Source organism: Dermacentor silvarum, chromosome 8 (genome assembly GCF_013339745.2).
Source record: "Dermacentor silvarum isolate Dsil-2018 chromosome 8, BIME_Dsil_1.4, whole genome shotgun sequence".
NCBI lineage: Eukaryota > Metazoa > Arthropoda > Arachnida > Ixodida > Ixodidae > Dermacentor > Dermacentor silvarum.
The window spans coordinates 63483143-63495642 of NC_051161.1; the positions used below are offsets into that span (position 1 = coordinate 63483143).

General features: G+C 46.1%; 1 protein-coding gene across 1 annotated transcript in view; it reads right to left on the reverse strand.

Annotated features, from left to right (window-relative positions):
- Positions 1-6199: 6199 nt before the first annotated feature.
- The window catches only part of LOC119461333 (vacuolar protein sorting-associated protein 52 homolog), a 16112-nt gene continuing 9811 nt past the window's right edge, over positions 6200-12500 (reverse strand). The window contains 4 exon segments of the mRNA XM_037722604.2: positions 6200-6576; positions 9533-9651; positions 11706-11861; positions 11864-11882. Of these exon segments, the coding sequence (XP_037578532.1) occupies positions 6430-6576; positions 9533-9651; positions 11706-11861; positions 11864-11882 (441 nt within the window). The 3' untranslated portion in view covers positions 6200-6429.

The window sequence follows — 12500 nt, forward strand, 5'->3', positions numbered from 1 at the left end:
AAACATAGTACAAATTTAATGCGCATCCAATTTTTTTAGTGGCCAAGGGTCTAATATGTGTTGCACAGTGGCGGCCGGTTTCGCAAAGTCAGCTTCGCCGCATTACAGTCGTGTTATGCGGCAAAGCATACAAACTTGGTTTTAAGATTAATTAGCTTCCAAAAAAAATGTGGTTGATCCCTCTTATATAGGAATCGGTATAGAACACGAAAGTGAAACGTGTCTTCACAGAAGTAGTGTAATGTTTATTGCACATTGATATATAATGTCTATTGGTGTTTTGTGGCTAAAGCGCCCTTAGGCGTTGATGCACCCACGCTGACGCCTGGTGGCACGTCTCCTCCATCACGACTACCAACGTCGATGACCATGAGCAACCGTCGTGCATATGGAAGCTGCACTACGCTGCACACGCTAGCACAACGCGAAAGACGAAGCACGTAACTGACACACTAATACAACGCGCAAGACAAAGCACGTAACTGAATCGTCACCGAGTCAAATCAGCGCGTACAGCGCGTCGTAATTGCAGCCTCCGCGATCAACTTCAGAAACATTTTCAGAGCTAATTGCGGAGGCCACGCTCCGCTGTGCTGAGTACGGTGAACGCCACCTAGGTGGCGTTGGTAGTGCTTCTTGATGCCAGCGTCCCTTCGAATGCTGGCATCGAGGCGTCGTAGTGCTGAGACCACCGAAGCGTTCACTGTCGGTGCGCGTTAAGGCCGGAATACATGAAGCGAATAACCGGCGTCCGAGCGAAGAACTTCGTCGGGCGGCGAACGTCCGACGGCCGGCGTCAAGAAATTTGCCGTCCGCAGCCGATCTGCCTGTCCAAACATTTTCGTCGGGTGAACGCCGCCGCCGGAAGCGTCTAGCGCGCAGCGGTGGACGACAGCCAATCAGGAGGCACTAGTTCCGGTCGCAATGCATGCTAGGTGTTTCGCGCGCGCGCGCCTTTTCGCGTCGTCTGCAATCGCGTTGGTGTTGCCGTGTCTGCATGTCTCTGCACCGATTGAGTAGTTCCTAGTATGATCTCTCAGGAATCGCGTTGTATTTGTACATCCCATATCCGCTGATCTGCGAGGAAACAGACAAGCAGTGCAAGCTCTCTACAACAACCTTCAACAGAAATCTTCTGATCTCAGAGGCCACATGCTGTCGTCATGCCTATCTCCCGACTTCCCCGATAGATGGCGCTGGCATCGGATATTTCTTTCGCTAGGCTTAGACGCGTTCGAAACGAGAAGCGATCTCGAAAACTACTCAAGGTTATCCATAATACTCTGTCGTCGAAGCGGCCTGAGACTAAGCGAAAGCCGTTTACGCAGTCATTTGCTTCCAACTAAGTGAATTCTACAAGGACAACGCCAAATTCAGTTCGAAGCGGGCGGCCGGGACCGCCGCCAACACGGCGGCCAACGCGCGGCGGCGTTCGCCGCATGTATTGCAACACAGCAAACATCCTGCGTCGTGTCGCCGCGTCGTTACTTGACGCGTGAAGTTCGTCGAGAAAGTTCGCTCCATGTATCCCGGGCTTTAGTGTCATAATGCAGTACTTCTCTTTTCTGCTCGTAGGCGGCGGCACCGCCCCGAGCAAGAGCGCGGGTACACGGAGGAGTGTTAGATATATAAGGCGCGTCTGTGTAGCTCTCTGCAAATGCGTTTGTGGCGCAATGGGTTAAACGCTCGGCGATCTATCGTCGCGGACCGAGAGGTCGTGGGTTCGATTCCTAAATTTTGCATGTTTGTGGAACTTTTTCTTCTGGTTTCTTTCTTTGTATTATGTTCTATGACGTATTTCCGTGACGGAAATACGTCAGTGAAGTCTTGGTGGACCCCGGAATAAAACACTTTCGTGTTAAAAAACGAAAAGGTAAATCGGGTAAATACCCTAATCGGACAGTACGAGCTACCGTTATTGCTCGAAAATATTCCTAGGGCAGGCCGAAAATAGGTGCTTTAGTCGGGAGATAATGTGTGTTGAACACATTCACTGTCCCCTAAACTTTGCCAACACAAACGCTGCCAGCAAAGGGTCGCTATTAGAGGCCATCATAGGGGCCAGGCGTATGCATGCTGACTGTTCAAGTTCTAACTGTCCGGTGAAGGCCAATTTTAGGATCGAAATAACGAAAGTTTGGGCCCATAGATATGCATGGGCACTGGCAAGGACGATCAGTCGGGATCGAATTAACCAAACAATCGAATTAAATGGAGTCTGGTTAATGGGAGTCTACTTATAGCTCTTCCTGTACCCAGCATTTCTCTTTCAAAAATAATAAAAAACGGCAGCATACATATGTAAAATTAAATTTTCATGACAAATCACTTAATTCGTGTAAGAATATGCTGCAAACATTCATCATAATTTGATTGGATATTGGCTTTCAGCTTTGACAGAACACTGGTCACCGGCTTTTGCAGGCCATGTTGAGACACTTCAGCAATTGATAAAAATGAGAGCCAAGTCTGTGCTTTTGACAGGCTAGTATACACCTATTCAGAGAAAGCTTGATGGGCACCACCATGTTCAAGACCGGACTGTGGAAAGCAGCTGCCAGTTGAGCAATAACCTGCGAGAAGCATGCGCACAATGCTGCTGTTGCTGGGTGTGGCTGCCACAGCTGCCATAGCCTAAGAACTGGTTTTGCAGTGCCATGAAAAGGTTTGCAGACATGGGCTGAAGTCATGGGAATGCATATTCCTTCAGCTCTCGGGCACCACGCCTATAATTGTGCACACCAATGTTACACAAAAGGACCACAAGCACAAACCGTTTCTGGTCTCATTTTCAACTAGCAAACTTATATGTTATGAGCCTGAATAAGGAAAAAAGAAAATTCTGAAGTTTTTTGCCATACATTAAAGCCATCTACCATGAATTCACTATATCAGAGACAGCTCGTGGTGCTTGAAGCCCATAAATGTCAATCATAATTGTGTGAAGAATGGGCACAAGTTAAATATTTCCACGTTGTCGTAAGCACATTACAGTAAAAGCTCGATGATACGATCACGGCTAATACGAATTTCCGGATGATACGAATTTTTTTGTGGTCCCGGCCGAGCCCCATTACTTTGCAACGTGCTAGAGAACGGTTGTTACGAATCGATTTTCAGCCTGCGTCGGGTGATACGAATAAACGCCGCCCCACCGACGGCCGCGAAAGAGAACAGCGCGCAGTCACGCGCTTTCTCTCCTTCTCTTTTGGTGCGGAGGCGCAGCGCCGGACAGCGCGGACTCCGCGACTGGGCGCGAAGAGTTTGAAGCGGTGGCGCTTTTGTACTTCTCCTTTTCTGCGAGCCGTCAGATGGAGTGGCTGCTGCGCTTCGGGCCGCGTTCTTCGTGTTTGCGCCATTTTGCCTAGTCGCAGCGAGCTATGTCTCGCAAGCGGAAAGCACTCTCCTTTAAAGAGAAATTAGACATTCTTCGAAAGGTCGATGAGGATCCCAAGAGGAAGCGGACGGAGTTGGCTAAGGAGCTAGGCCTCGCAACGTCAACACTGAGCACAATTGTTGCACAGCGAGACTATCATGAAAAACGTGCTTTCGTTCAACGTCAACGCGAAGCAAGCGAATTCGAACGCGCTTATTTCGAACATACCGCGCACCGACAATGCTCTTAGCAGCGCGCCAAATCAGGCGGCGGCGCCTCCGACCGGCATTGCTCCGACACCGCCATAGAGCAAAATCTCAGGAGAGACCCCTCAATGCCGCGCGCGAAGGAATGGAAAGAAAAAAAAAAAAAAAACCGCGGCGGAAATTTCACTATCTCTCAAATTGCAAGGTCGCCGTTTCTGCATCGCGCCGGAACAAGCGTGTACGTGCCGACTAGAGTGTTCTAGACAACCGGCACACACTAGTGCCGAAGTCTCAGCCATGCGGATAAAATGGCAGTGAACCCTTCTCTATTTTCTAGTCACATGTTGACCTTGCACGCTGCGGCAGCAGCGCAGAGGGAAGCAGCGGCGGAGGCACAGTCGGGCCAACGAAACTGCCACGCCCGCAAACGCTCGCTTCCCGATAACGGCAGAAAACGAAACTTCAGGGGGCTGCTAAAATAAGCTGGCGCCAGCACGGCAGCGGGCGCGCACGGAGATGTGCGCACGGAGTCGAAGGTGAGAGAGCTACGAGGGAGTTGAGAGGGAGGGCGAGGGGAGCCACCGAAGCGGCGGAGTTGACGCGGCCAAATCCGCTTCCCTGGCGCCCCCTCCTCCCTCACCTTCGACGGTCTCCGCGCGCACCCGTGTGCCGGCGCCGCCCGCTCGCTCCCTGAAGCTTCGTTTTCTGTCGTTATCGGGAAGCGACCGTTAGCCGGCGTGGGCAGTTTCGTGGCCCGCGTTTGCTATGCGCTTGCGCGCCGCGATATTTCACGAATCGCACCGTTCGTGCATCGTGCTATGGAGCACGAATACTTCAAAAATACGTCCTTTTAATTCGAACAAATTTTCGGGCCCCTTCGAGTTCGAATTATCGAGATTCGACAGTAGTTTTAATTGTTTCGATGATACGAATTTCGGCTAATACGAATATTTTTCGTGACCCCGTGAGATTCGTATCATCGAGCTTTTACTGTACATGCTCTAAGACTGGGTCGCAGGCTTCAATGATATAGCATGGCGTGGTGCAGCAAGTAGACTTTCACAAAATTTAACGAAAAATCAGTGATCTGCAGCAAGAAATTGACATAAATTCTGTAATGGTGTTGCTGGCAGACAGGTTTCTCAGTCTGGTCTTGGATATAATTTTTTTTATGTGTCGTACTATTTTCCTTGAAAAGAATTTTGAGATTGCTACAGGCATCATTGCACCAGAAAAAGTTGAAAGGAAACGACCACATTTAAGGCAATTTGCAGATCTTTTTGGACAACATGATTTGACCTTTGCCACAAAATTGGCAATCATGTGCGACATATTAAAAAAAAAATAAAAACAGTGACAGACTTTGAGCTCCGGTTGCTTGTGGCATGGCAGTCATGTAGCATGTTCCCTTTTGTTTTTAAAGTGAATAGCTTTCTTTGGCTCTTTTGGCCAATTTAGTGGTAGTTCGGTGGTCAGACTGAATAGAAAACATTCATTTGCTCTCTCTCTCCAGCTGGCTCTCTCTCTTTCTCTCCCGCTCTTTCATTAGCTTGTACATTCTTTCAGGCTATTTGCTTACAGTGACAATCATAGTTGATGGTTTCTGCACACTTTTACCAGTAATGATACTTGCCAAGCAGGTTTTAAGAATACTCATGTTTTCTGGGTATACTCTGTTCAAAGTCAGAAGACTTGGTTTCTGTACTTAATATATTTTTGTACGGTTGAGGCTTGCAATTCACACCTTTGATCTCAAAGCTGAAAAGTTATAGAACGTTTACCAAGTTATGCTGTTGTGTACTTCTAAAGATACTGATCGAACAAGAATTGTTTTCTTTATTTTTTGAAAGACAAATATAAATGGGCCCCCCCTGAGAGGTTCCAGTAATTTTCAATGTTCTTTTTCACTCCTTGCCGACGATCTCTGATCAGAAATACGAAGATTCTGAGCAAAGGTCAAAAAGTCATTCTCAAAAATGACTTGTAAGTGTGCACTTCACTGCCGCTTTTGCATCATGGCAACTTTCACATAAAGCATTGTCTGATGCGTATGACGCAACTTTGCTGACAGTCTTGATTGCCAGTTTGATGGGTGAGTACAGCTCACCTACCCCCTTCACAACTTTGGTACTTCATAGGCACACAAATTAGTGTTGGCCGAGTACGGTCTCTACATTCACGTACACTATGACAGAAATCGCTTTAGGCTTACCCTAGACGGTTAAACGATTCTACTAAAGAAAACAAGCATAAAGTGAAAATAAAGACGAGGGAGATGACTTGTCCAGTCATCTTTGTTGTTCTTGTGCTTCACGCTCGTTTTTTAAAAATATGAACATGTGCCAATTCACCCATCGGTCGACTTCGCTTAGTTTGTCTTACTTTCTTCACCCTGGAATGGACCTTTTTTACAAGATCGGGTCACAGCACTATAGAATTGACCCAATTCTTCCAGCTTGGTCGACGTGGAACATGGCCACCTTCATACTGAGTGTAAGTGTACATGGTAGGAATAGGGCCAGCTTTCCTTTTGAATTTTTAAGGCCAGGTGCAGAAGTGCAACTAAAATCTAAAAACACTACCACACAATGCCTTGTTATCAATCATCCCCACAGGCCACTTGGTTAACAATAATTTAATACTTCCTTATGACAATGAGTGTTAGGCTAGCATCTGTGGAATGGTCAGTTTCTTCTATTTCTCACACATGGAAAAAACTGTATATATATATATATATATATATATATATATATATATATATATATATATATATAATAGAAAGAAACATGCTATCTACTGCACACTGCGAGCTAAACTATGTACACTTCCAGCCTTGTCTCATGTCGCTCAGAAGTTTGGCTTGTATTTTTTCACCTCCACCATGAGGTGGTGAATGTTCAGGAGTTCAGAGCGAACCGTGAGCTGCTTGAACGGGGCTTGGCTTAGAACCTTCTGGAACCGGTGGTAGTACTGAATTAGCTGCATCAGAGCTGCCTGCATTACAAACAAACAAACAAAGAAAAAAGCTTTGAGCCACACACAGACACTTACACTACAGTAGCTGAGCACAGACCACTGTTATACACATGTTCAGCTAGCAATGCTTTACACTAGAGTCCTCAGCCAGCATAAGCACCTTGCATAAAGCCATCATTAAAGTGGCAATGTAGAAGCTTGGGCAAGTTGGTAAAGCATCTTGTTGACGGATAGCGCGAACACCACATTACACAAAAGATGCATACACCCTTCTTTTGTGCATTGTGGCTTTTATGCTATTTGTCAACAAGATTAAAGCACCAATGATAACTGTTGCAGTGCTATGAGAAGTCTTGGCACAGTGCATTGGTTCTCAGTGTTTCTAATCATTGATAAGCTCAGTGCCAAATAAGTATGCAAACACCTCATCCAGGAAACAAGGCCATTCCATGGGCAGGAAAATATGGCACATTGGCTGAAGAGTGTTTTCAGTCTTGCCAGAAGGCCAGACATGTAAAGGAAGTTGTGACAGTCACAGATCCCGGTACAATTGCTTTGCTTCCAGTTATGTAAATCTAGATTGCAAAATATTGAAAATATCAGCCGGCTTGTAAAAACCATGATAACTATAAACTACATACACTTATGCAATCATAAGCTTCTGTTTCCATGCTTCGCACTGTGCACCTACTTGGCGATACACACAGTGCGCAAGCTTTTATCCGCAATAAATGATGCTGCTCACCAGAAAAGCTCAGTTCCAAGAACAAAACTGATGTAGCATCATGCTAATAGTATAAGTGCATTTAGCCTACTAATAAACCATATGGTCACTCGGCACTAGCATGCCGTGTGCGAAGTTTGATCCCTGGCAGCAGTGGTCACATCCTAATGGCAGAGGTACGCTAAAACATCTATGTGCCAAGACTTGAATGCACGTTAAACAACTGAGCTGACTGGAATCCCCAATCTGGACCCACCTACAACTCTAGTCGAGGTGTAGATCTAAAGTGTGAGAGTGAATAAATCAAGCATCATCATAGCCAGGAACAAACACTAGCTTTCTAACATGTATTATAGCTAGTAAGGAAGAAAAACAAGAATGTATGCGTAAACAACACCGTTTTCTGGCAGACAAACCTACATGAAGTGCACTGCAATGACAATGAAGCCACCTGCTGCACAGTGCTGCCACTGTTATCACATTACACTCTAAAATAAAATGTGGGCAGCTTGCACTAGTGGTGCAAGGCTAGAGTAAACAGCGCAGCTGGTGATTGACCTAGTTTCTTCCAGGTTTTACTAGGCTTGGCTTGGCGACGTTTTGCTAGGAAATGCTAAGCACTGCTAAGCACGGTATTTCGAATTGACTCGCCGCCGCAGCGCATTCTCGCCTGGCAGCACGGCAGCACGGGTGTCCGGATCTTCTTTGGTCGTTCCATGTCAAGGCAACATGTGCATGGCACAGAGTTGACGAGAGTTCTGCCACCGTCACGGCAGCTCTGAGCTTTATTTTATCTCCCCGGTGATGTCACGGCCAAGCTGTGCTTCCACACTTGCTGGGGCGTGACTGGTCGAAACCTGCCGAGCCGTTGCCGCCAGAGGCGCCGGCTGCAGTTATGGACACAACGCGTGTTCGGCGTGAACACGGGGAAACGCTGATGGCGTCGGCAGCAGCTCTGCACGTTTCCTATTGGTGCTGCTATAATTGGTGCAGCACACACCGTTCAGCGAGGTGGTTGCTAAGCAACGCGTGGTGATGTAATCACCAGGCGCAATTTTTTGTTCGCACTACGTGGCCTAACCAAGAGCTTAAACAGTTCCGCCATTAAAATGTTTGTCGACAACAATCGTCATCTACCTTGCGCTTCTGTTCTTTCTCTAATGCTGCGCGCCCAGTGCTATAGGGTCACAAATGGCATGCAGGTTATCAGCGTGACATAACATTCTTGACAGGGACTTAGAGAGCGCAGAGTTTGAGGAAGAAAACGCAGGCAAGTCAGGTGACCATTATTGCTGTAGGACAAGAGATTAGGATCGCTCAGGCTAGTCTGTTACGATGCCCATTTGAAAGACAGATGTCTGCTAGAGTGAATTCTCCTGCACAGAGTAGCCATATGGCTTCTTCACTACTATCCTTCGGAGCCAATGCACGATGTTCTTATAAAGCTAAAGATGAGAAACTGATGTTTTACAAATTTTCTTTCTTGAAAAACACTATCATTCACTCAAATTGCTTAAACAGCAACGTGAAGTGTGATGTTTAAATTACTCTGATAAAGAAAACCAGGCTGTTTCGAATCAGTGTGATCAGCCATGGCTCCAACTCACTACAGGTCACTTGGCAAGCTTTCACATTGCAGTGATTATGTATGAAACAAGGTTTGTGCACATAAATAGCGACTAGTAATAAGCGAGTGCAAGTGGTCAATATAGTGATGCCTAAGAAGGGTGCGCCTGTAAAGACAATTTGACATAAAATGAATTTTTTTAATGCCTGTTAGCTTTAATTTAGCTTCATTATGGTAATTGTTAGTGCTCTGTTAAAAACCTATGCATGTTTTCACAATTTCGATTAACTTTAGATGCACAAGTTCAGTTGCAGAGAGCTGAAAACAACCGACATTGAAAACTTCCTCAAAACTTGACACGTGTTTCAAAGTGAAACAAGCTACCACAATAAAATGAGGTGAGGATATGAAGTTTTTTTGTTATCTGCATTCTTCAAGCCTATTATCTGAAATAAATATTCTGAATACACTAAAAAACATTTTTCAGACAGAAAATTGGGCTCACAAGATGTCAATGCAACCAAAACGTCAGAACATAAAAATGTTTTGCATTTCGTACACACTGGAGTGCAGCTACCAGTGAGTGGAGACCCAAATAATGACTATGCTCTCAGAAACACAATTCAATGACTGGTAGGACTCCACAGCAAGCAAGAATGTTGGAAAGGAGGCAGTTCACAGACCTGCAAGATGTTGGTGCCATTCTTGAAATTTGTAAAGGTCTGCATAATATCCTGGTTGATGTCATCAATGGCCTTCTTCCACCCCGAGTTGAATGAACGTATAAGCATGGCTACTTTTTCTGAAATAGAGCGGGAAGAGGTGGAGAAAGAAAAACAGTCAGGCGCAGAAACAAACTGTTTGAAATGACCAAGCTTTTACATTTCGAGGCTACAACTCAGCTGTGAGAGGTGCATTTCTTATTGTCACCTATCACTTAGAGGCACAATCACAGACACAAGGAACTGTGGGAAATTCGCTCAGCTTCCCATTCTGCAGAATGCACCAACTAATCTATGCACTATACTCGGAATAAAATGTGTCAACTTAGGGCGAATAAATGCATGTAGTACTTTTGTTTCCACCGCTTGCAGTCCATGTGACATCAACATAATTTTGACTCGTAAACTTGAATCAGAGTCCGCATCACCTTTAGTGACCAGATTCATAGTGACCCAACATGGTACTCTCGAGTAATCGCACATATAGTGTGTTCTACTTAAAGTATTCCTGTCGCGTTTCATTGCGTGAGCATAGAATAGTGCATAGTTTCTGAGCACTGAGCATGGCTAGCGATGGTAACTAGTGGTAAACAAGTGTAGGAAACACACACCACAAAGCAATGACAAACAACTCGTGGACTGGCTGTTGATGCTATTTATTGCCCTATTCGTAATAAAAGCCTCCAGCTGCTAGTCGGTGCTTTGCGATGTGTGTTTCTTCTGTTAGTCTTCACTTTCTGCACTGTGTACCGTGACAAGCCATGCTGAACCAACCAACACAGTGTCGAAACAACACAAGTTTAGAGGAAGGTGGAGACGAAGTGAAAAACAGTGGCTGAACAAGGAATGTTGCTGCAGTCAACTTGATGAAGACAAGTCCCTGACAGAGACAGATTTCCTTGTTGAAACACTCGCTACAGCGACATTCCCCGTTCGACCACTATTTATCATTACAGTAACACCCCGCTGTTAAGTTTCCAGGTGCTGTGTTTTCCCGGCTGTTACGTCGTTTTCGGCCGGTCCCGGCACAGCTTCCATAGAACCCAATGCATTGGAAACCCCGCTTATACGTCGCAACTGTGGGACCGTTCCCGCATCATACGTTGCGAACTGCCACCTCGTGCCGGCCTGAGCGGCCATTTTGACTTTTCATGTCGCTTGGCTTGGTTGCTTAACGATGGCATTGGCCGCCCAAAGTGCCGGGGGCGACACTTATGACGTATTTTCGGTTTCCGCCAGCAAAAGCATGGCCCTTGAGATCCGTATTTGCTATCTAAAGATGGTGTCTATGACGCGTTGTGGCGCTAAAATTGGATTTGGCTCATAGGTGTTCCGTATAAAGTCCAAGGGTGATAACGCCGTCACTGCGCGCCATATGCTGTATGTGCGAGTGAAAGCGTTTCGAGGGGAGCCGACGAGCGCGTCTAAATCTAGCGCGCGAAAGAAAGAAAAGTCGAGGCACCGGCGAGAGAGCGAGGAGGAGGGATAGCGGGCAGCATTGTGCCGTCAACTGCGTACTGTCCTGCGGCGCGCGGTCGCGCGGGCCGTATCTTGAAAGCTATCAGCATTGGGGGCAGAGTCTACGCAGTGTAGGTGCGGCGGCGGCTAGTAGCTTTGTGCGTGCTGTGTGTTCTCAGCGCTCAGTTTGTGTTGAAGCGATGGAGAACAGCACGAAGGTCACTTCGCTCGCTTCTGCAGCGGCGCTTAAATTCTTCACGCCAGCGTTTGACACCCTCATTGAGTGTAATGTGTTCACGTTTGCCTGTGGGCGCTGACACCATGCTTGTTAATATAGTTAATAAGCGAATGTTTACAAGTTTATATGGACGATAAAACTACTATTCTTACTTTGTATAGCTGTCTACTATAATTTGCTATCGCAATCGATACTTCGGCTGTCGGGTGAAACTACGACTTTTTTTCACACGCAAGAATTAAAATAATATTGTGTTCAATTCAACACGACTCGCATTTCTCAATTTTTCCTGTTTCCTGGATCTTGCGTTTCCCGGCTCTTACGTTTTTTTTTTTTTACGGTCCCGTGAAAAACATATCAGCAGGGTTCTACTGTACTAGCCCATTGTCGCACACATCTGCACTGTGCTTGCACCGAACATGCACTGAGCACACTCACTCTCTTCCTTCTGCATCTGGTCGGCCTGGCCCCTCTCCTGGAGCAGCTCGCACTCCTTGACGAAGCTGATCATGCCGCCAAAATGGGGAGCCAGGATCTCCTCCACGTACTCCTGTGTGCGAGCCTGAAGCAGCTCCTTGAAGCTCTCGGTCTCTTGGAGTCCTCTTTTGTCCGCTCCTGCACAAGGATGAAAATGCTCTGTCCCATGCCGCTTACAGAAGAGAGAAAATAGAACATACACACACACATCTACAAATCTACACTCATTTCATACATAGCAGGAAACACTGTGGGAGCTGCAAAAGTAGTGCGGTCATACAAGTCTCACAGTGTGTGTTTTGCAGTGCAGTTGTTTTCAATCTGCGACACTTCCTATGAAATAACTAATTCAGATATTACAACTACAAATTGTGGAAGCAAGGTTACATCAAATTGCGTACCTATTATTTGTGCACTATTGTGCTTACAGTATGTGATGTGCTACGTTTTGGTTGCTTGTGCAAGTGGTACACTGCAGCCAGTGGTTGCAGAAATGTTGTGTCTCTTCTCATTAGGTGTTAAATAGGTTCAAATCTGCAACACCTTTTATGTAATAACTAGGCCATATTTTGCGACACAAAAGTATCAGACTTTATTTTAGATCGAGTTGCATGATGCATACCGATATCTTTCTTTCAGCGTGCTCACTTTTTTTTGGCCACGAATGCAAGCAGTGAGAGAAGTCTCCTTATAGCCTTTGTAGTGCTGGCAGTTATGTATTAAACGGACTCATAGTGCAGATTAAAACTCTGATCT